The 24,818-nt window shown below is 41.4% G+C and overlaps 1 protein-coding gene across 2 annotated transcripts in view; it reads left to right on the forward strand.

Moving 5' to 3' along the window:
• Nucleotides 1–24,214, forward strand: part of Tpk1 (thiamin pyrophosphokinase 1) — a 368,986-nt gene extending 344,772 nt beyond the window's left edge. The window contains exon 8 of one of the 2 annotated variants that reach the window (XM_055598333.1): nucleotides 21,958–24,214. In XM_055598333.1, the coding sequence (XP_055454308.1) occupies nucleotides 21,958–22,076 (119 nt within the window). In that variant the 3' untranslated portion in view covers nucleotides 22,077–24,214. The remainder of the gene's footprint in view (nucleotides 1–21,957) is intronic. The other variant, XM_055598332.1, reaches the window with a different exon arrangement.
• The last annotated feature ends 604 nt before the right edge of the window (nucleotides 24,215–24,818 follow it).

The raw sequence follows: 24,818 nt of genomic DNA on the forward strand, positions 1-24,818 counted from the left end.
TTATTATTTATAATAAACCTTTTTTTAAAGGAAAAAAGAAATCCCTCATGTCATAAGGCAAATGTGGACTGCTATCCTATCCTGTTGCCTTCCATTAAGGAAATAACTCTTCTGATTGTTAACCAAACTTTGGTAGGGTGTCTTTACATGATAGAGACTGGTTTCTGAGGCTGCTTCCTTTGGATCTGGAAAAGTTTAAATGGACTGGCACAGAGACACTCTCTCCTAGTGTGGTAGGTATTTCTTAGGTGCTCTGCTAGACCCCATAATGAACTCAGGTCTTACTCTGGTTCTCTCCTTTGGCTCAGTTCCTGGAATTTGAGGAGTCTTCTTTTTTTATCACTTGTGTTAACACCTGCTGTTCCTCCAGCTGTCTCTGTCCAACATAAATCAACTCAGTGAGAGGAAAACAGTGCAGTAAATCTGCATTCTTATTTCCCTCTTTGTTTTGTTCAACTCTGTAATTATTACTTTCCTTTCCCAGAGTAGCAGATTTCAAATTTAAATGCCAGAAATTTCAATATTTATATACATAAATAATAGGAAACAGAAGACTCAACTGCTCTGCCCCTCAGTTCATACCACAAACTAATATCATCCAACTGTGATAAAAGCAAATGATAGAGATTACCAAATAACACTGTAAGTCTTCCTTTTTAAAAGTAGATGTGTGGCCATGGTGGAAAAGATAGAGATGGAGCTTTTCTTATTCCTCACTGAATTCAGGGTAACCAGGTAAAAATCTTCCGGAGGCCTTGAAGACTGGGGTGCTTTTATAAGCCCTACTTGCTTTTAAAGGAGACCACACCTCCCAACAGAAATAACTGAGTATTTCTATTATCTTATTTGTTAGGTTTATTCCATGTGTCAGGCACTGCTTTAGGAGGTAGAAAATTGTGATACCCAGCATAAAACAGACAGCTGTTCACATTTCTGGATTCATGCTAAACTTGGACAGTCAGGGTATTTTCTTATAGGACACTGGTGCTATCTCAGAGGGAGGAGGAAGTGCCAGTGTGTGTTTTGCAGGAGATGATTGACCCTCTGTGACTCTGAGTTTGCAAAACAGAAATGACTGACTCACTTTTCACCAGCTTGGAGTGTGGGTAATTCCAGTAAAGACACAAGCCAGTGCTTAGTTTGATCATTTCTGAGATTTAAGAAGCCCAGAAGTACAGATTCTCCTACATCCTCAGTAATGATATTGGACACTTAGAATACACAGACTATTAGGGGAAAACAAAGCCCTTGATAATCTTAGTACAGTTTAATTGAATAATAAAGGTGGAACTTGCATTACAGCAGACTGTGAATGGTGATGGGAGTGAAGAGAAGTAAATACAAGAGTTAGGCTCTGAAATGAGGAAGAGACAGATGAGAGCAGAGGCCTTGCTGCAGGGTACTCGGTGGAAGAGTTTATGATGTGAGAGCTCTGGACACATCTAACTGCTCCTAGAAAGTAGTGTTGTAAGGAAGTGTCAGGCTTGCTAACACACAGGGGGCTTACTGTAAGCTTTGAAATAGTTAGAACCAAGAACTTAAAAATAAACAAGCATCGTGATTGAAGTTGAATGCTTTCTCCTTTTCTCATTCGCTGCTTCTGAGGAGATACATAAAGATCACCACCACCACCCCCAAAATGGTCAGAGGCTGCATTCATAGTCAGCTTTGCAGACTCAGAGGAGAAAGAGTGACAAAACTTTGTAATGGGAGATCTGCTGGCAGGCAGAGGCTGTGAGCAGACTCTTCAGGCAGGGTGCAGGCTGTGTTGGTCCCTAGAGAACATTGTACTTCTGTTGTTGATCCTAAAGTAGGAAGCCAGGACAAATAAAATAGAGAAGCTATTCATTAATCAAGCCCTTGCCAGTTGAAGCTGATGACTAGAGAAATTATTGTTATGCTGCCTGGACTAATTGAAATAGCTGTCTAACTTCCAACATGTCTGACTAACGGTAGGCTAATTTCCTGGGCTAGTTATTGCAGACTGGAGATCATTTGTTTGTGCAGACTGTGAGTCAGTCTTCCTGTCACATGATGTGAGTTTTGTCTGTGTATGTGTTCTGTGCTCACGACCTTGTTCTGATTGAAATGTGAAGTAATTTTACATTGAGGATTCAGTATTGCTGATTTAGTAAAAAAATGTGGAACCTGAGATAAAGAAGGGACTCAGAAGTCACTAATAATGCCACAGGGATAGGGAATTTGTGGGAATAATATCAGAAATTGAAATTAAGTTAAACATGGCTAACTGCTCACAGAAGGCAGGGAGAGGTGAGTAGACCTGAGGATATAACAAAGAAGTACCACAGTCAAAGTCACAAGGAGGTTGGACCAATAGACACGCAGGGCGCTGGAGACACGAGGTGTCTGCTCACCTGTTGGGAAAGAGTTGTCAGGAGGTAAAGGAGAAATGTTGATGCATATATCACAACAGTGATCGTCTAGGTCAGTGGTAGGGTATGTGTTTGGCCTGTGGGAGGCCATGACTCCCACCAGAGTTCTGAAAAAGACAGTATCTACATTGTTCTTCTGACCCTTGGAAGAGAAAAACTGTCCCTGTGAAGACAGAGTTCAAGCTAGGCTCTCTTTGAGACCCATGAATAAAGGAGAGAAACTTGAAAACTCACCTTATTTAGTCATTCTATCTGCATAGTTTTAGCTGAGGCCAGACACACAAAGAAGCTAGCGATCTGCCGAGTCAGTACATTCTGAAGGTTTTTATCTAAGCCTTCACAGCTTCTCAAGACTAGATTTTATTTTTTACTTATTTCTTTTTTTCTCTGATTAAGTTCATTTGACAACTCTACACATGTATGTAATGAACCCAGTGCCCTCTGGTTTTCATTGATCTCATGGTCACTATGGCAGTCATGCTGCAAAGGTCTTTGTCAAATCTGGAATTGCAGAGTTCAAAGAATGGCATATTAAACTGAGTATTAAAGTGAATTATACTACACAACTGTTAAGAACCTACTTTTCATCCATACTAGTTATTTAGGGTTCATAGAGTTTAAGAACTTTACCTTATATATGTATACCCTAAGGCATGATAAATGTTATGATTAATGGTTTGTCAGAGCGTGCATATTTGGGGATTGTAACTATTTCAGAAATTCCCTTGCTCCTAGCAGATAAGAGAAACAAGAGTCGATTACCATTGATTGATCATATGGTAAACTTTCACTCTGCCTCTCTTCACATAATACATTTCTCTTTTCATCACAGCCTGATGAGAAATTTTAATGGAGTGTTTCCACCAGTGGTAAATCCACTGAACCATGTAGAAAATGCTTTTTACATCTAGTGAGAGAAGACACCTTTTGTCAACTGGGAGAGGTGTGACTTTGCCATTAACATTATCCTAAATTGAGAGCCTGCAGTGTGGCTGGAGAGTAAAAACTAAGGAAAAATCAAAATCAAGATTAACACACAAAAGAAGACAGTTGGTGGGGAAAAAAAGCTTTTCACCACCCCAGCTTCACACAACAAATGTAGCATGCACAGACCAGGATGCACAGCGAGCCTAGGCTTCCAAAAAGAGACTCCTGAGCATGGCGCCTGTTTCTTTATCTGTGGACATGTCTATGAAAGATAACCTGGGGCAATTTAATTAAACTCTGGAAAATCCAGAACTTTTAAGCTGCGAACAGAAGCACCTGTTTCAGTAATTGCAAAGTTCTGAGAAGGGGCCAGTGACATCGGTTAGAAACCCTTGGCCTGAGAGCTTGCAGCAAATTAATACCAGTGTGGCTTGACCTGGGCCATGGCTCTCTAGGTAAATATTCCCAGATGGTCAAGGAGTAGATTTGAAAATTCAAGTCCAACTTATTATAGGCACCAATCAGTCTTGGTCTTTACCCAGGTGTTCAGTTATTCAATAAATATGCTACAGGTAGTTGTTATTAAACCCAATATTAATTACACAGGTGGATCAGAGATGCCAGTTGGCCAACTTGAGCTCATGTGTCTCAGGGGAGTGAGTAGACTAGAGAAGGTGTTACCGTCATTGTTGATACTCAGTGCTAACGTGAACAAGAAGAAGGGAGACTTTTGGGAATTCCCTGATGAAGTGGGATTTCTAGAACTGTCAGAATAAGTGATCAAGAACAGCTCCAGTATGAATAAAAAGCAGCTGTTGATGCAAAAAGCACAGTTCTCACCTTAAAAGGAATAAGAAATGGCTTATTCTGGAGCCATTTTGAGCGACTGTGGCCTGGGAACACAGATTTAGGTTACCTCAAGTTCCGTGTGACCATATGAAAGCAGTTTCTTGAAGTTTTATGTTTTTGTGGAACAAAGAAAGTGATAAATCAAAGGAAGTTTAAAATGCATTCATGGGTGCATCAGAGAGGCAGGTACAGCAAAATGGGAGAAGTGTTTCTGTAGACCTAAGATGATATCTGATGACATTGTTATCTTTGGGTTGGTGGAAGCCATTGATCTATTTGTGGACTAGGTCCACAGATTTCAAAAGGTTTTTTATCTTTGTCACAGGATGTCAGTTCTGATACAGACATGGGCAAGAAATGACTAAGGGCTACCACTAAGCTGAGAGCAGGTAATCAGCCTCTAGACCTGTACCATTCCAACCTCTCCACATCACTGCGGTTTTAAGGAGTCCATCAAGCTGTTCTTTTATTAATGAACATAGCAAAATCCAGCACAGTATTGTGAAATTTTTCACAATAAACTTTGCACTTAAAGAGGAGGAACACACTTGTAATTTAAAACCCTTGGCAAGTATCATCCTTTCCTTATGGGTTACTCTCATATACAATAAACCATTTGACTATCTGTGAGGATAATGTTAATGTTTTCACAAAGTGTTAAGATGTTTCAAGGAAGCAGAAGGGATGGAAATGTCATCCTAAATGACAATTGAATTCACCCAATGAGAATGTCCTTAACTCTCTTTAAGGAGGGGCAGTGTGGCAAGCTGTAATATTCTCCTCCTCACTCATTCTATTTGTCATCTCTTAACCCTGAAGTATCATAACTATGCTGAATGAAACTGGACAGATGTCAATCAGTTACTTTCATATTATCCTGTTAGTCCCAGTGGCCTAACCGGGAACAGACTACATCGCCCTGTTACTGGATTTGTGGCAGAAACAAAACAGAAGATAGAATCTCCTCCTCTCACCACAGAAGCCAGCAGCATGTCACTTACTGCAGCAAGTCTGGCATTTTTCACAACCCCCTTCCTAGTGTTTGGAGTAAGTGCAGCCAAGTGCACTGTTAAAAACTCAACAGCGTTGGCTGCGAAGCTTGGCAGTGTGCAGACCTAGTGTACCAAAGTTCTGCATGTGAGGGTCGTGAGAATGCATCATCAAACCTGCTAAGTCCCAAAGAAGGGTCAATATATTCAATAGCTAAAACTTAAAAAAATGCTTTTCATCTTGACTTTACACCTTTTTGTGTCATGTAAAATCACTTACTTTAGCAAGGCAGTAACAGTACACGCCTATAATCCCAGCACTTGGGAGACAGGCAGAAAGATCTCTATGAATTTGATGCCAGCCTGGACTACAGAGCAAGTTCCAGGACAGCCAGCCTACACAAACTCTATCTTGAACCCCCTCAAGTATAAGTGTGTGCATATTTGCATAGATAGATAGATAGATATACATATATATATATATATGTATGTGTACATATATGTGCATATATATATATATTTCTTATGTAAGTTCCTAAAACTTTTTTTAATTTTATTTTTTTCTTATCAGTTACATTTTATTAACTCTGTATCCCAGCAATGTCCCGATCCCTCATTCCCTCCCAGTCCCTCCCTACCTCCCTCATCTCCACCGTGCCCCTTGCCAAGTCCACTAATAGGGGGGACCTCCTCCCCATTCATCTGATCCTGTTTTATCAGGTATCTTCAGGACTGGCTGCAAAGCCCTCCTCCATGGCCTAACAGGACTGCTCCTCCTTGGGGGGTGGGGAGGCCAAAGAGCCAGTCATTGAGTTCCTGTTAGAAACAGTCCTTGTTCCCCTCACTATGGGAAACCAATGGGTTACTGAGCTACCACAGGCTACATCTGAGCAGAGGTTCTAGGTTACATTCATACATGGTCCTTGGTTGAATGTCAGTCTCAGAAAAGACCCTGTGCCCAGATATATTTGGTCCTTGTGGAGCTCCTATCCTTTCCTCATCAGACTAACTCCCCTTCTTTCTTATGATTCCCTGTACTCTGCCAAAGGTTTGGTCATGAGTCTTTGCTTTGAAAACACTGATAGTTAGAGTCTTTCAAATGCGCTCAGTAGACTCCTGTCATATGTTCAATGCGCATCCCATCTGTCTTTCTAAATGAGGATTGATAATCTTACCCCATGTCTGCTCTCTTGATTATCTTTTTTTAGGTGTATAGATTTCATTATGTTTATCATATCTTATAGGTCTATATAAGTGAGTATATACTGTGTTTGTCTTTCTCCTTCTGGGATATTTCACTCAGGATGATCTTTTCTAGATCCCACCATTTGCCTGCAAATTTCATGATTTCCTCCTTTTTGATTGCTGAGTAGTATTCCATTGTGTAAAAATACCACAATTTCTGTACCCATTCCTCCGTTGATGGACATCTGGGTTGTTTCCAGGTTCTGGCTATTACAAATAATGCTGCTATAAACATGGTTGAGCAAGTATCCCTTTTGTGTACTTGAGCAAACTTTGGGTATATACCTAGCAGTGGTATAGCTGGGTCTTGAGGAAGCACTATTCCTAATTGTCTTAGAAAGCGCCAGATAGATTTCCAGAGTGGTTGTATCAGTTTACATTCCCACCAGCAGTGGAGGAGGGTTCCCCTTTCTCCACAACCTCTCCAGCATGTGTTGTCCCTTGAGTTTTTCATCTTGGCCATTCTGATGGGTGTAAGGTGATATCTCAGGGTCGTTTTGATTTGCATTTCCGTGATGGCTAATGAGGATGAGCATTTCTTTAAGTGTTTCTCTGCCATTCGATATTCCTCTGTCAAGAATTCTCTGTTTAGCTCTGTTCCCCATTTTTTAATTGGATTACTTGGTTTGCTGCTTTTCAGCTTCTTTAGTTCTTTGTATATACTCGATATTAGCCCTCTGTCAGATAAAGGGTTAGTGAAGATTCTTTCCCAATCTGTAGGCAGGCGTTTTGTTTTCATGACAGTGTCCTTTGCTTTACAGAAGCTTTTCAGTTTCATGAGGTCCCATTTATTGATTGTTGCTCTTAGAGCCTGTGCTGTTGGTGTTCTGTTCAGGAAGTTGTCTCCTGTGCCAATGAGTTCTAGGCTATTCCCCACTTTTTCTTCTAACAGATTTAGAGTATCTGGTTTTATGTTGAGGTCTTTGATCCACTTGGACTTTAGTTTTGTGCAGGGTGATAAATATGGATCTATTTTCATTTTTCTGCATGTGGACATCCAGTTGGACCAGCACCATTTGTTGAAGATGCTGTCTTTTTTCCATTGAATGGTTTTGGCTTCTTTGTCAAAAATCGAGTATTCATAGGTGTGTGGGTTTATTTCTGGGTCTTCTATGCGGTTCCATTGATCCTCCTTTCTGTTTTTATGCCAATACCATGCAGTTTTTATTACTATTGCTCTGTAGTACAACTTGAGATCGGGGATAGAGATACCTCCAGATGATCTGTTGTTGTACAGGATTGTTTTGGAGATTCTGGGTTTTTTGTTTCTCCATATGAAGCTGAGAATCTTTTTTTCAAGGTCTGTAAAGAATTGAGTTGGTATTTTGATGGGAATTGCATTGAATCTGTAGATTGCTTTTGGCAGGATGGCCATTTTCACAATGTTAATCCTACCAATCCATGAGCACGGGAGATCTTTCCATCTTCTGAGATCTTCTTCAATTTCTTTCTTCAGAGACTTGAAGTTTTTCTCAAACAGGTCTTTCACTTGCTTGGTTAGTGTCACCCCAAGATACTTTATGTTATTAGTGGCTATTGTGAAGGGTGTTTTTTCCCTAATTTCTTTCTCGGCCATTTTGTCTTTGGTATACAGGAGGGCTTCTGATTTTTTTGAGTTGATTTTGTATCCTGCCACTTTGCTGAAGGTGTTTATCAACTGGAGGAGTTCTCTGGTTGAATTTTTGGGGTCGCTCATATATACTATCATATCATCTGCGAATAGTGACACTTTGACCTCTTCCTTTCCGATTTGTATCCCCTTGTTCTCCTTTAGTTGTCTTATTGCTCTGGCTAGGACTTCAAGTACTATGTTGAAGAGGTATGGAGAGAGTGGGCAGCCTTGTCTTGTCCCTGATTTCAGTGGGATTGATTTAAGTTTCTCTCCATTGAGTTTGATGTTGGCTATAGGCTTGCTGTATATTGCCTTTACTATGTTTAGATATGTGCCTTGTATTCCTGATCTCTCCAAGACTTTAAACATGAATGGGTGTTGGGTAAGTTCCCAAAACTTAATACCACAACTACAACTGCAAAATCCATACAAGGCTAAATACTATTCAGAAAAGAAGTCTGAATTTCTGGGGGGAAAAATTTATGATTCAAAATTTAAAACATTCAGAAGCTAATGACCCACTGAAATGACAAATATAGTAAATAAATGTTATTGACTCTGTTGATGTGTATGTAAATACTGACAAAATAAATAAGTAAAATATTGAAACAAGATGACATCCAGTGTTCTCTCTGGCCACATGGCGACATGAGAAGGGACTGCAGGCAGGAGGTACATGGAGGCACAGCTGAGGCACAGTGTGTCGGACACTGAACTCAGGGGTTGCATCTGTGGGACCCTCATCTGTTCCCAGGTGGTTTACGTAGGGCCTTAGATGAAAAGGAACGCTTTCATCTCGGGGATAAATTTTCGCCTTGACAGAGACACGGCATGAAATATCAAATGCAATCGACAAACCCCTAGGCCTCGGATGTGATGGGTAATCACCATGCCAACTTGTATGGAATATTTTTCAACATTAAAATTGTCCTTCTTTATTTCTTTCTCCAAATTCTTATTTATTTTGTTGTTAATAGTGAGAAATTTCTTGAACATTTTATTCTTTTAGTTACAATGATTTTTTTATGCCTTTTCTAATGACAGTCTCTATGTCCAAATGAAGACTTTTTAGTAAGCCTTTTTTGTACCACAAAATGTTTTTCCCATGTTTAGAAGCGAGGATAAATTACTGAATTTCACCTTTAATTCTTTTTGATCATTTATTTTTATTTGATGTGTATTGGTGTTTTGCCTGAGAGAGTACCATATACCTTGGAACTTGAGGTACACACAATTGTGAGCTGTCACATGGGTGCTGGGAATTGAACCCAAGTCCTCTGGAATAGCAGCCAGCACTTTTAACCACTGAGTCATCTCCAACCATTTTAATTTTTATGTAATGTTCATATTACAGATGTAACAAAGCATTTTTACTGAAATCTGAATATTGAGCCTAACCTTAGCAGCTCTCCCCATTTGACCATCTCCTCTTTCTCCCTTATGAAAATGACTAAGTGTACTTTATTCAACATTGGCTAGCACTAAGAATAAGACACTACTACAGCATTTTACAACAGACCTGATACTTAAAAAAAAATTAAAAAATTCAGTATAAAGTGTCTCAGTTAAGTACTTTATGTCTGCATCCCACAGTCTCTGCCTTATTAGAAAGTCAGAGATGGGACACCCATGAGTTAGCTTTCTTCCAGTCCTCACACCTACAACTTTAAGTCAATCTACAAGCATTGAAAAAGAAATGAAAAGAACACAGTTATATTGAAATACTAAATAAGTAGCACGGGCCATTTAATTTGGATGAGCATATCCCCAGGCCCTCCCAATGTGGTGAGGACTGACTGTGCCACAGTAAAGCGCACATGACATCAGAGTATGAGAACTTGAATTCCAGTGCCGTGTTCAACATCAGTGAGGTATCTGGAGTTCTTTCCCCACCTTGAAATAAAGTGTATGGGTTCAGACAAATGGCTCTTGAACTTCATTCCTTGAAGCGCTAGACGTTGCCTGAGATCCACTTGGTTTAGGAGTAAGCACCGACTGGAGCCAGTATCTATGATGGGTGTAAGTAGGAGAAGCTGTGTCTTTGCATATGGTAGCCCATGAAGCTAATAGAAAATGTCCTTCCAGATCACACATCCTATGCTAAGGTAGAACAAATCACATGGTTACACACAGGAGGTTATAACCTAATTGGAAGAAGAAAGTAAACAGTTAATGTAAATGGTAGCATTATGCATGCCACTGTGATGCCATGAATTCTACACAGAGTTATAAGCCCCAAGAAATCAATCTTTTAAATTTTTTATTGTTCACTTTTTTCCTTCACTTTACATCCAGAATGCACCATCCTCCCTCCTCTCCTCCTAGTCCCATCCTCCCACCCTCTTTTATTCGTTTTTCCCCAACCCCCCTTTCCCCACTCCCCTTCTCCTCAGGAAAGGGGAGGCTCCCCTCCTAATCCCATCAACCCTCCTCAGCACATCAAGTCAGGACTGAGCACATCCTCATCCACTGATGCCTTGCAAGGCAGCCAGCTAAGGGGGAAGTGATTCAGAAGCAGGCAACACACACTCCATATCAGAGACAGCCCCTGCTCCTTTTCCCCTCCAGGTCCTTCTGTACTTCCCCCCACACTTGCACAAGGCTCCTGGTGCTCTGCTCCATGGTTGGCTGCTGAGTCCCTGCATCTGTTTCAAGCCACTGGTGGGTGGAACCTCTCAAGAGTGTGAGCCAGCATATTTTCATGTGACCTCCAAGGCTGGCAATCATGACTGTGGACTAGACTTGCAAGATTTCCCGCCCGCTCCTCTTAGACCACAGAGCATTGTTTCTGTGGTTACTTCTTTTCACTTCTCAAGCCAGGACAGAGCAGCGGCTTTTATGCTTCCATATTTTCACCACTGCTGTCTGTTCCCAATGGAAAAACTTAACCCAAATGGTGCCCATCACATAAAATAGACAACACCTGAGCTGTATCCTTCTGGTTATGGAGACAAGTCATCACAGCCATGAGGCATAAAGAAGCTGCTGTAGAGCCAGGGAAACAGATTGGCTCAACCAGATCCTGGTCAGATAAGTTTGTTCTTCCAAACAGTTCTGTGTTGGTTTTTTACAACAATGCCTCAATTTTTCCCCTCCCCTCTCTCATTGCTCTCATCAGAGGAAGATGGTTTAACATCTGGCACTAATAGTCCTTTGAAACTCCTTCAAACCACAGGTTGATGTTGGTTGTTTTTTGTTTGCCTGCTTGGGGTTAGTTGGCTTGATTATTACATTCTGAAAGCAGCGATTATGTCTCGTTCCCTTATTTGAGTTAGATATCAGCTGTAGACTTGACATTATGCATTAATTTTGTACTTCCTCACATCTTCCTATCTTTCTTCACATTTCTGTGCCATTTGCAATTTCTATATACTCATAATAATCTCAGTTGACATTTGAAGGATGGAAGCAAATGTGACTTCAAAGCCTCTTTGGTGCAGATGAAATGACGTTATAACACAGACTTGCAGCACTTCTCTGGAGAAGTCAGAGCTCTTTGCAGGCATTAACTCATCCACCTGTACCTTACCAGTATGAGAAATAACTGTGACAGATGTTATTGGCATCTTCTAAATGGATGCTGAGGCCACCTGGGAATTTTTTCAAGAAAAATCCTGGGATATTAGAGTAGTCGAATGGAAAGTTCACCCAAATGTTCTCCAGGGCAGCAAAGGCCCAGTTGCACTGAATGGCTTGTGCTGTTCTCCAGCGAGGCATCCTGGGATGAGAACCTGGCCCTGACCATCATCTTCGCTATCCGCTGTCATACTTTCTTATTTTTGTGGGTATTTTTCAGCCAGCCAGTGTCCACAGGAGACTGTGCCGAGTCCCAGATGCCGAGTGCGGGAGAGCAGCTCTTATCTAGTCAGTCACTGCTGTCTTTGCACATACATGTAAATCTCAGACTAGCTTTTCCCAATGAAATTTTCCAGGCAGTTTTATACAGTTTAATACAAATAATTAACGCAAACTGGTTGCATTTTATGGACATGGACTGTCTTTCTGTCTCATAAACCCAGTGGTCTTTTCTTATTTCTTCAAGGAGCTCTGATTATTTCTCTAACTTCCAGAGAGCCTGCCCTGAATAAAACACACTATTGATGTAAAATATTTTGGAATGTGTTTTACAAAGAAATATGATTTTTGCTTATTTTAGGCAGACCTACACATCTGAAAGTACTGATCTTGAAAGACAGTTTTAAACTGGACTGATTAGCTGTGATTCTTCCAAGTAGCTGAACTTTTCTGGTCTAATTGTCTTTTTGGATAGCAGGCTGAGCTGAAGTAAAAACAAAACTTAATTAGTTAAATTTTAATGAGCATCTGCAGCCCCCAGGCTTCATCCATGGCTACATGGACATGTGACTGCTGAGTGCATGGGTGAGTGGAGGAAGTGTGTGACTGCCAAGAGGCAAAGGGGAGTGTATTCCTTGCTTTCATGCGTTTCAGGAAGATTTCTAGTTAGGCCACAAAGCGACTAAGTGCTCACCTCCAGAAGGGTTTAGTGCACAGAGACTGGGGAGATACAGTGCAGAGGCAAAGCCTAATGTGACTATTATCAGAGGCAAGCTTAAAAGCACATTTCATTCACCATTGTTTCAGTGCCTGGTGTGCTCCTGGATAATGCACGTGAATTCCCAGGCCCTTTTGCATCAAAGAGTAAGCAAAGGCTGTCCTTGAAAAACTTCAGTGTGCCAACAACAGAATTCAGTGCCTCACTGCAAGCTGTGTGCTTACTCTTCTGGAACTTCACTCAGAAGCTGAATCTCAGGCACACACCTTCTGTCTGGATCTGACAAATGTTCAATTAAGAACGGTCTTAGATATAACCTAGAACCCCTGCTCAGATGTAGCCCATGGTACCTCAGTATCCAAGTGGGTACCCTAGTAAGGGGAACAGGAACTATTTCTGACATGAACTCAATGGCAGGCCCTTTGACCTCCTCCCCACCCCCACCGAGGGAGGAGCAGCCCTGCTAGGCCACAGAGGCGGACTTTGCAGCCAGTCCTGAAGATACCTGATAAACCAGGGTCAGATAGAAGAGGAGGAGGTCCTCCCCTATCAGTGGACTTGGAAAGGGGCAAGGAGGAGATGAGGGAGGGAGGGTGGAATTGGGAGGGAATGAGGAAGGGGCTACAGTGGGGATACAAAGTTAATAAACTGTAAGTAATATTTTTTAAAAAAAAAAAGAAAAAATTGTTCTTGGGGCTGGAGAGATGGCTCAGAGGTAAAGAGCACTGGCTGTGCTTCCAAAGGTCCTGAGTTCAGTTTCCAGCAAACACATGGTGGCTCATAACCATCTATAATAAGATCTGAGGCCTTCTCCTGGTGTGCAGAATACTGTATAAATAATAAATAAATCTTTAAAAAAAATAATGGTCTTAATGCAATGCAGCCAGTCCTAATGAGACCAGGTAGGCTATCACTGGCTGGGGGAGGGGCATAGGCGAAGAAGAGGGAGAGAGCTACAGCTGGGATACAAAGTCAATAAACTATAATAAATAAATAATTATAAAATTTTAAAAAGAATGGTCTTAATGTAAATCAATCAGCATTTCTTAGCCATGGTGTTCACCGAGCTTATAGGGAAACAGGTGAGAAGAGGGCAGTGCTTCTCCCAGTCCACAGCCTTCCCTCCAGCCTTCTCCTGAGGACCAGCACATCTTCCCACATGATGACAGTTCCATTACCAACTGCCCAAAACTATAGCCCTGATAAGACAGTGGTACTCAGACCATCTGCGTATATACTCCAGTTGTCCAATTGCATTTTTTAAGTTTTTGAAATACTAGACCTGCTTTTAAAAAGTCATGCATTGTCTTTAATTGGCATGCTTGTTTACTCTGTCAAACCAGAGAAGTCTTTCCACTAATTTGGGGGTTCATGTCTATTTTAAGGCATCTTGGCAGCTCATTTATTTGCCACCCTCACAATATTTATCTGTTTTGGTATCTGTTTATAGATTCAGGTCAAGGAGTTTGGAGCAAAAACTAATAGCTACATGGTAGTGCATTCCTCCTTAGCATCAGCTCAGCAGCAGGAGACCACAGTTTGTCCTCTTATGACTGATGCTGCTTGATCATTGATCATCCGGCTAAGATCTGAAAGTCCCGAGACCTGGCTGTTCCCTTTGTTCTTCTGAAATTGGAAACAACTTGGGAGTGGTCCTTTGATACTGTGTGATCACCTGCTTCCCAACGTCATCTCAGCTGGTGATTTAGCATTAATGGTTTTCGCCTGACCCAGTTGTTACACTGCTGGCTGCAGAAGAGTGACTTCCTGTTTTTCCTTCCTTAGAGTTGACACTGTTCCTTAGAGTTGACATTGTTCAACTCTAAGATGAGATTTTTCCTCTCCCCTTCTGTCTTTGGGTTGTATGTCTGTATGTATGTACTGTAAAGAACTTCCCTTGGTATTCTTTTCTACCTCAAATTGTCCCAACTACTCTGTCTAAAAAGGTTTCTTGGATCATTTTCTTAATTTTGTAACAGGATGTTTCAGGCTCACCAGATACTTTTTCTGCCCTAAACTAGGATCCTAAACAGTCCATATCTAATGTAAAGCGTGTTTTAGGGAGGAAACCACAACATTCCCAACAAGACAAAGAACTATTAACCAAGTCACTGTAAGGTGAAAAATGCAAGAGTGATACTAGCTAGTGAAGGACCTGTGAATTCAGTCTGTGGGGATCCAATTTACAGAGTTCTGGGAAGGGACACAAAAATCTCCCATTGCAAATGAGAAATTCATGACTTATTCAAGGAACAGATAGCTGCAGAGAATCGTTGTCTAGTAGGTACAAAATGGCCAGGTGATAGGGAGCGCTGACTGCTTTGCCAAGATGTGTGGCTAGGTGAAAGGAGGTATCTGGCTTTGTTTTCACTTGGCAGCTATTTCATTGGCAGTTAGACTCCATCATCAGCTCTTCTTTCTCGTAGGGATGGCCTGATCAGACATAAGTAAGGGGAAAAGGAAAGGTGGTGCTCTAAAAGGACCACAGTAAACTATCTGCCAAAAGCTCAGGCAGTACTCCACTTTTTTCTTATCGGATGCAGGGTATGTTCTCTTGTTACTTTTAAGTTTAGTTTCTTTGGAGTTTTACTTTTCAGTAGCCTTCCTACAGCTTCTTCTAGGTATTTCTCTGCCTAAAGGGCAGTGAACTCAGCCCTCGGGAATGAGCGTGTTGTGAATTCAAGTATCTGTTGACCTATTCATAAAGCTTAATCATCTGAATTAACTTAAACAAAGAGTCATGTGCCTTTTATAAACTATCTTGTGAGGCTGAACACTGTGTATGGAAGAATAATCAGATTCTGTGTAATCAAACCAAAGAAAAATGACTAAGTCTTCCTGCCTTGTCCCTTTCACTAAAACATGAGATCATTAGAAGCAGAGACACTCATCTTTGATTCCTGGTACCTGGTGCAATCAAACTGTAATAAATGCCATTATCCTTACATGCTCATGCTGGCTGATCCCAGGACTCTTTTTTTTTTTTTTCCATCTTCTGATATCTTCTTCTAATTCTTTCTTCAGAGACTGGAAATTTTTTTAATTCTTTATTAATTACACTTTATTCACTTTGTATCCCCCCTGTGGTTCCCTCCCTCCTCCCATCCCAATTCCTCCCTTCCTCCACCCTCTGCATGCATGCCCCTCCCCAAGTCTACTGATAGGGGAGGTCTTCTTTTCCGTCCTTCTGATCCTAGTCAATTACATCTCATCAGTAGTGGCTGCATTGTCTTCTTCTGTGGCCTGGTAATGCTGCTGCCCCCTCAGGGGGAGGTAATTAAAGAGCAGGCCAATCAGTTCATGTCAGAGACATGAGTCCCTGTTCCTATTACAATGAAACCCACTTGGATACTGAACTGCCATGGGCTACATCTGTGCAGGGGTCTTAGGTTATCTCCATGCATAGTCCTTGGTTGAAGTATCAATCACAGGAAAGACCCCTGTGCTCAAATTTTTTTATTCTGTTGCTCTCCTTGTAGAGTTCCTGTCCTCTCCAGATCTTGCTCACTCATATAGACATATAATATAGGATAAATCTACTAAAATCTGTACACCTAAAGAAACTAATCAAGAGGGAGGACTCTTGCTAAAATGCTCGATCCCTATCCAGAAAGGCAAAGAGGATAGACATCAGAAGAAGGAGAAAAGAGGGAACAAGTCAGGAGCCTGACACAGAGGATCTCTGAAAGGCTCTGCCCTGCAGACTATCAATGCAGATGCTGAGACTTATGGGCAACCTTTGAACAGAGTGCAGGTAATCTTATGAAAGAAGTGGGTTCCCAGGACTCTTATAAGTATGATTCAGTAAAGGTTCTCAAGCCCCTTCTATAAAATGGCACAGTGTTTGCACACAAGCTGTAAATACCCTTCATATACTTTAAGTAAGCTAGGGTCTTCGAAACAAGATACAGATTACTTGTAGTATCTTTTGTAGAATGCAAGTATTTTCTGGATTGTACTGTTCAAGAAATTGTTGTAAAATAATAAAAAAGAAAGAAAAAAGAGAAATGATTCCAAGAAAACATAGTTTGTATATATCCAGAACAGACACAGAAGTCTTTTCCCAAATATTCAAACCATCCACACAGATTTTTGCATCCACACAGATTTAGTCCTCACATATTTAGAAGGGCATCCCTATCTAGAAAACAATCAAAGGTATGCAGCACATACATGAGTGAAGTGGCACCCAGAAAGATTTAAGTATTTCACAGAAACCAGCTTTGAAAAGGTGTGAGCTTACTTCAGTCTACATAGCCAGCTGTTAATAACCTGAATGAAAGCACTTGCTATTTGCTTAAATCATTATGTCTCCCCCTTCTCATTGTAAGAGCAACACTAGCCTGTTCTTTCAGCAGTATAGTCACAGAAAATAAAACTAGGTGAAAATTTCTTGAGTATTTATTTTATGTTAGAAATCTGATTCTGTATTCTATATACCATGCCTGCCTGTATATAGTAATAATAATCGGGGATTATTATTCATATTCTGCCCTTAAGGAAACTGGGACTACAGTAAATAACTCACTGAGTGAGTGAATGGGAGAGCTGGGCTTTGAACTTGGGCCCACTCTTCTGGCCTCCCCATGAAAGGGACCTCACTGTTTTGACAGAGAGATGCCTTTTCTCTCCAAGCTCCTGGTTCTCGTCCTTACCACAGGAGAACTCTGAACAGAGGTAAAAAAATGAAATGTCTGTAAGAATGTTTCTTGCATTTCTAAGTTCTAGGTAAAAAATGAAATGTCTATAAGAATGTTTCTTGCATTTCTAAGTTCTAGTTCTCTACAATATGAAACCCAAAAGTTCAGCTCAGCCTCTGCACACACAACTCTACTGCCTGTGAAATTCATGAGAATGGGAGCTCAAGCAGTCCTTATTGTCAGGCCTGCCCGACAACCTGTCATCAACACAGATGAGGAAGGTGGCTGGAAAGGAATAGAGGAGATACAGGATTTGCATTTGGACAAAGACCACGCCCGGGTCCTGGGGTAGTTTGCAATCCTGATGGGTGTTTCTTGTCCTTTGTTAGAATCAGGATTTCATCTGTGTGACTGCTTGATTAGAGCAGCTGTGTGTGGCTCACTGTCCTCTGCAGTCCAGAGAGAGGAACATCTGAACTGTCTAAACACCCTGTTCTGGACAAGTTCTCTAGTGTGAAATGAGAAAGTGGCTTTTCCCAGTATACATGAAGCTCAGGCACTCTGCTAGTTTCTTTTTCAGGATGAGCAGCCCTATCTCAAGATCCAAAGTCCTCCATAACGTAAAACTTGTTGTGTGCACACAGGACACCACCATTGGACAGTCCCGCGTCTGGCCTTGTGTGACAGGCAACAGTCAAAATGCAATCACTCAATAAGATATGAAGTTAACGGTTGCTTGTACACAGTGTTAATGACTTAAGATCTATCCTTGAGATAACAATATATATTCAAATACTCCGAAATCTGAGACATTTATAATGACGTGTGTCACAGACACGGGATGTGCTCCACCTCTTCTTTATTTCCAGAATAATTCTCAGATGTTTAAGGCTAAGGGGACTCCACTCGTAACTCAAAATGTCTCTCAATTTTTTTTCTGTGAAGATTTTATTATGGTATTCAAATATATTATTTTTTTAGAATTATAAATTTGTTGGGTGTTTAGTTTGTATTAGTATATATTAATAATACATAAAGTTTTGCTATAACATTGCTTCATGGATATAATTTATTTTGCTCATACCATCCCATTACCTTTTCTTAACCCCCTCTAACTCCTGTTCCCTTTCCTCTTCCCAGTTAGTCTCCCTTCTGCTTTCCTGTCATGTGTGTGTCTGTGAGTGCATGTATGTGTCTATGTGTGTGTCTGTGTTTCTCTGTGTGTGTTTGTGTGGGTGTTTCTGTGTCTCTGTATCTGTGTGTGTGTGTGTGTGTGTTTGTATATGACACTGAGTTTAACTAGGTTGCTGGCATGAGCATGGTAAGAGGTAATCTATAGAAGGCTAAGCTCCATAACTGTACTGTTGAAGAAAATGTCTCCCTCTCCCCATCAATGATAAATCCTCAGGAAGAGGTTGATGAATCCAAAACTGTGCAGCCTTTGCAAGTAATGTGTTCAAGTGAGCAGCATTCACATTGTTCTGCCCAGTTCACGAACCCCAAAAGACCAGGAATAAACAGACTCTGCTGTAAATACATGAGGGTCTTTTTATTTTAAATTACAAGCTGCAGCTTGGGCCCACACACACTCACCACTTTGGAGCCGAGCGCACTGCGCCCAGGTTAGTTGGGTGATATATAGATTCTGGTCCATCCCAGCATGCCCAAGGCAGGGGCGATTCCTGCCTGGCAAGCATATATTGGTCAAAATGCTACATTTTGAATCGATTGGCTATAGGAAGGTTCCCAGACCATTAATGACCAGGTGTCCCTCCCTAAGGGGATGGTCCAGTTTCCTAGCAACTGTATCTCTAGTGGGTGGGGAAAGAATGCAGTGAGGTGGCTCTTCCCCTCAGGGCATTACTAGACTTCTTTATGGTACCTACTTCAGGTCTTAATAATAGCTGCTAATTTATCTTTTGGTCTCTCAACATCATGCCAGAAGACATAGTCCGACAGCACTCCTCTTCCTCTAGCTCTTATTTTCTTCCTACCCCTTCTTCTAGGAAGTCCCCTGAGCCTTGGAGGTACTAACACAGTTGCCCCATTTGGGGCTGAGGATTCTACCATTGGCTCATTCCCAGCACTTGAACCAATTGTGAGCCACTGCAGGAAGCACCACCCATTACAGAAGGAAGCTTCTGTGACCAAAGAAGACAGCTACACAAATCCATGGCCCTGACCCCATACTGGGATTTGACATGAGCAGCATGTCCGTGTAGCACTCACTACAACAGCAGTAGCTCCCACTCAGACCTGGGGCACCGCAAGTTTAAGTGGATTGTCCTGTTCCAGCTTATTCATCTTAGTTTCTGCTTTCAGTTCACTCTGTGTAAACTAAAAGATAATCTCTCTCTCTCTCTCTCTCTCTCTCTCTCTCTCTCTCTCTCTCACACACACACACACACACACACACACACGTTGCCATTAGTTAGCTGTTGGAGGAACCGCAAATGTTCCAGAATAAAACCTAACTTATAAATAGTTGACTAGCTCACTAAACTGTTTTCTGAAAAGACCTCATTCCTGTGTGTCCCAATACAGCCATTTCAATTCTTTTCACATTTGAAAATGAACTAGGATGCATCATAGCATAGAAAAATAAAGGTACATGGTATGGCTTCCGACCCCTTAACCTCAGAAAACCAGAAGGAAAAATGCACAGCTGCCGACCACAGCAGCAATTGTACTGTTATCCTCTGAGCCCGGTTCAAACTAGGATTTTCATCTAATTGGTTTCAAGACCTAAAACACATTTTGTCAATTTCAGGTGACTCTGTGTACTTGATTCTTCACTATAGAGATTCCCCTTTGAAATTAGCAGGCCTTCTAAACCCTTCTCTTTTGCCCTTGTAATTAATTAACCGATATCAGACACTCACAGTGCCCCCAAAATAGTTTGTGAAAATGTGTACCCCTTGAGGGTACAACTTGAGGGGAAGCAGCCTCACAGGAAGCAGGATCACCACTCAGAGTTAGCAGGCTGACTGTTGTAACCCCACCGTGACCTCCACCCAAACCCCGTCATCCACACCATGGGAAGTGTCGGGATCTGAATTGGTATCTCACAAAGCTCCAGTTCAGGAGACAGGAGCTTCCCACAAAGCATTGCATGTTACCGTAGTGTTTATAGGAGGATCACTCCTTATTCCTGGATAGTTCTACTTTGTGGCTTCTCATTTGCACTAGGAAAGACATTGACAGCTACAAAAAGAAAATAACAAATTTTTTTTAAATCTTTTATTTATTTTTTATTAATTACACTTTATTCATTTTGTATCCCCCCATAAGCCCCTCCCTCCTCCCCTGCCAATCCCACCCTCCCTCCCCTTTCTGCATGCATGCCACTCCCCAAGTCCACTGATAGGGGAGGTCCTCCTCTCCTTCTTTCTGATCTTAGTCTATCAGTTCTCATCAAAAGTGGCTGCATTGTCCTCTACTGTGGCCTGGTAAGGCTGCTCCCCCCCAGGGGGAAGTGATCAAAGAGCAGGCCAATCAGATTATGTCAGAGGCAGTCCCTCTTCCCATTACTATGTAACCCACTTGGACACTGAACTGCCATGGGCTACACCTGTGCAGGGGTTCCAGGTCATCTCCACAAATAGTCCTTGGTTGGAGTAGGAGTCTCTGGGAAGTTCCCTGTGTTCAAATTATCTTGTTCTGTTGCTCTGCTTGTGGAGTTCCCGTTCCCTCCAGCTCTTACTATTTCCCACTTCTTACATAAATTTTAATTTAAAAAAAAACAAGCGCAGTGGTGATGCAGACCGTGTGTTCACTTGCTGTTACTAGGGAGTTAAGCTGCACTTGCAAGACGTCCTCGGGAAGACAGCAGGCGCCCTCTAGTGGAGAGTCAGCCTTGTAACGGGACTGTTTCCCTCAAGCACTGGACTGCATAGTGACATTTTGAAGGAAAGGGCAGTTTCTGCTTCGTGATGGTTTCTCTTCACATTTTAACCAAGAAAATCCTGTTAATCAAAGGATGTCTGCTGCAGGCCCACCTGATGTGTCACACTGGAGAAATGAGGTGCTGTGAATAAGGAAGGCAGACGGTGCTAGCTGGCGCCAAAGTGCTAAGTGGTTTAGAAATAAAATACACACTTAGACGTGTATGCGTGTGAGAGTGATAAACATACAAGCTCTGGCTGCATGACTCAAGCCTACACCTTTACTCCCATAGGTAAGCAGCTTGAAGGACAATCTTATCTCTTGCCTTCGTCTTGAGCTGAGTCTGTAACTTGTACACTATTGCAGATCTGAAAGTCAGCTTTGACCTTTGTGTTCCTATTAACTTTCCAGAACATAAGCCATGCTCACTGTGGTATTTCTTTATGAGACGAAAATGATGACCCAAACTCCATGCTTTTTTAGGCATCTAGTTTTCTGTCCCCTATGACTTGTACTGTACCATATAGAGTTTAATGGTTTTATAAAATGTTATTTTGGTACCATCAAAAAATAAATAAAATTTACTCAGGCAAGCAAGAAAGTAAATGGCACATGACAGATAGGTGTTTTGATTTTAGAACTTAGTGAAGAAAAAGAGGTGAGTGGCGCTAATGAAATGTATTATCAGTAATAATGTATAGCCCAAAGTGGTGAATGATGCAGTGACAAGATCTGAGAAGAAAGTGAAGAAATTCTTGGTTTTAAAACCCTACACCCTGTGTTTCCTCCATTCTGCTTTTGTATAACTTCTATAAAAATATGTGCTCAACTGTTATTATACATGTTTACAAAGTTGGTCTATTCTGTGACATTTTCACTAATCTTTTTCTCATCTTCCCCACAGCAAATGATGTGCTTGGCTTTGGAACACTGGTCAGTACTTCTAACACCTACGATGGGTCTGGCCTCGTCACTGTGGAAACTGACAACCCGCTCCTCTGGACCATGGCCATCAAACGCTAACCTGTAGTGTGGCATCCATCTTGTGCCTCTGTGTCTCCTGATCTGCCCAGTTGTTCATTGCTCAACATGAACAGCCACATAGATGTGTGGGGATCTAAATTTGTCCATAGGAAGCCTTGGACTTTCAGGATGTTGGGGTTAAGGTATAGCTGAGCAACAGAGCACTTGTCATACACGTGAAGGCCTTGGGTTCAACGCTCAACACCACAAAACAAAGATGTTGGTGTTTATGCTATAAATGCTAGCTCAATGTTATATTGAAGGAGAAATTGTGTTCTATTGAAATAGATAAGCTTTATTATACTCTAGTGAAAAAGCTAATGTTGATCAGAACATTATATAATTCAGTTTTGATCATTTTTATTTAATTAATCAGTCCATTTACCTTAAAATTCTTCTTTAATTTTGAAGCACCAAAAGCTGTTGTCAGTGTTGCCTGGGAGTCTAGCACTTCCCGGTGTGTCTGGCAAGGGCTGCCTACCTCTGAGTCTCTCCCAACACTGGACTCCTCTCTATAATGCATGTTATCTTCCAGAGTGTCGTGATAGAATGGCACCATTTCACTTTGACTTCATCTTTTGAAAGAATCACTGACTTAATTGTTAAATTTGAAACCAAGCAGTTTCATGGGCTGTGGGTATATGAGAAATGGTTATTTAGGATTTGCTCCTACTTTAGCCCCTCAAGACTGGAAAGCAAGCACTCTGAGCTTTAGAAATGCAGAGGTCCTTATGAAAAGCATGACAAACCCATAAAGCTTGGGCAGAGGAATCCAGCAAGCCTAAGCATTCAGTCCGTTTTAACATACCTCGCACTAAAAACGAAAATGTTAATTCATGGACCATATTGATTGACATCACCAGAAAATTAATGTGCCAATGGAGATAAATGAACACCACCTGCTGCGGAGTAGACACCTGAAGCCTGTTTCTCCATCCTGCTCCACCATGTGCCTGCTTCCTGTACTTCTCCTAGCTATTCAGTGGAAGGGGTTGTAATCATTGAGTGTGAGAAAGAACCACTGATACAGACTCTTAAGGGCTAACATGTCGCAGCTTTAGAGCAGATAATATGGTTTCTGATTTAGCATAAGCTTGCTGGTGCATTAAAATTTATTCATGTTTCTTTTTTATAGTCTTTTTAAAAATTTTTTATTAATTAACTACACTTTATTCACTTTGTATCCTCCCCTCCCAACCCCTCCCTTCCTTACCCCTCCCTTCCTTCCCCTTCTCCACACATTTTTCTCCCAAAGTCCACTGATAGGGGAAGTCTTCTTTTCCTTCTGATCCTAGTCTATTAGGTCTCATCAGGAGTGGCTGCATTGTCTTCCTCTGTGGCCTGATAAGGCTGCTCCCCCCTCAGGGTGAGGTGATCAAAGAGCAGGCCAATCAGTTCATGTCAGAGACAGTCCCTGTTCGCATTACAATGGAACCCACTTGGATACTGAACTGCCATGGGCTACATCTGTGCAGGGGTTCTAGGTTATATCCATACATGGTACTTACTTGATTAGAGTATGAGTCTCAGGAAAGACTCCTGTGCTCAGATTTTTTAGTTCTGTTCATGAGCTCCCCTACTCATCTTCCTACCCTTTCCTATCCCACTTGTTAAACCACATCTTGCCAAACAAGCCAGGACTTAAGGGCAGCCTGCCCATCGTGTTACATTTATCTCATGATTATGTCACTGACTTCTTGGTGCTACAACAGTATGAAACTTAAACATAAATGGAAGAAGAAAGGGGATCAGTTGAACCAATGCCAAGTTCTGACTAGAAATCATTAAAAATCATTGTCATTATTTTATAAAAATATACTGAAATCTGGATTTCAAATCAAAACAGTTATCAATGTGCATGTCAACAATGGGTTTCTAAGAAAATGTTCAATGTTATCACTTGTGTTTCATTATGACTAATCTCTCATAATCAGTGTTTCTGCTTAAAGGATGACTGAAGATGTAATTCATAATTAAAATCTCATGTATGACTTCAGACAGCAATGTAGTAGTATTAAGTTTTTTCTCTAACCTTTTCCCCTGGACATTACTCGCTAGATGACCTGGATCAGTGATTTATATCTCATCATTTTGGACCTTTATTGCTCTGTCTATAAAAATAAAAATTGAGTGTCATATCTTACTGTTCCTTACTTTGTAGGAATTAGAAAAGACAAAAATAAAGATAATTTGCATCCTGGGTGTCTAGTTGCTGGAGAAAGAGAGCCAGTAGAGAGCTACATATCTTCTGTGAGAACATAAAGAGAACTGGTAGAGGAACCTCTGAGGAGCAGGAAGAGATGGGGTCAGATAGTTGAAGATCTCAGTACGAATGCAGAGCTCAGAGGCTCCGTGCACCCCTTCCATGCCCAGAAGACAGATGGTAGTCTGCCAGGAGAGAGGATCAGCCACGCCCCCTCACTGATTCATTTAACTCAGAAGCGACAGCAGGAAAGCTAGTGTGAGACCTCCTGCTGCTGCCTGAAACAATACATGCCACAAATGAAATCACAATCGGAGAGGAGACAGGGTCAAAGCTGGGATGCACAGCAGCTTCTTTTTTATTTTTTTATTAATTAATTACACTTTATTTACTATGTATCCCCCCTGTAGTTCCCTCCCTCCTCCCCTCCCAATCTTTCCCTTCCTCCCCTTTTTCATGCATGTCCCTCCCCAAGTCCACTGATAGGGGAGGCCTTCTTTTCTTTCCTTCTGATCCTAGTCTGTTATGTCTCAATCAGG

The sequence above is a fragment of the Psammomys obesus genome, unplaced genomic scaffold (genome assembly GCF_907164565.1).
Source record: "Psammomys obesus unplaced genomic scaffold, mPsaObe1.curated_primary_1811, whole genome shotgun sequence".
Lineage (NCBI taxonomy): Eukaryota > Metazoa > Chordata > Mammalia > Rodentia > Muridae > Psammomys > Psammomys obesus.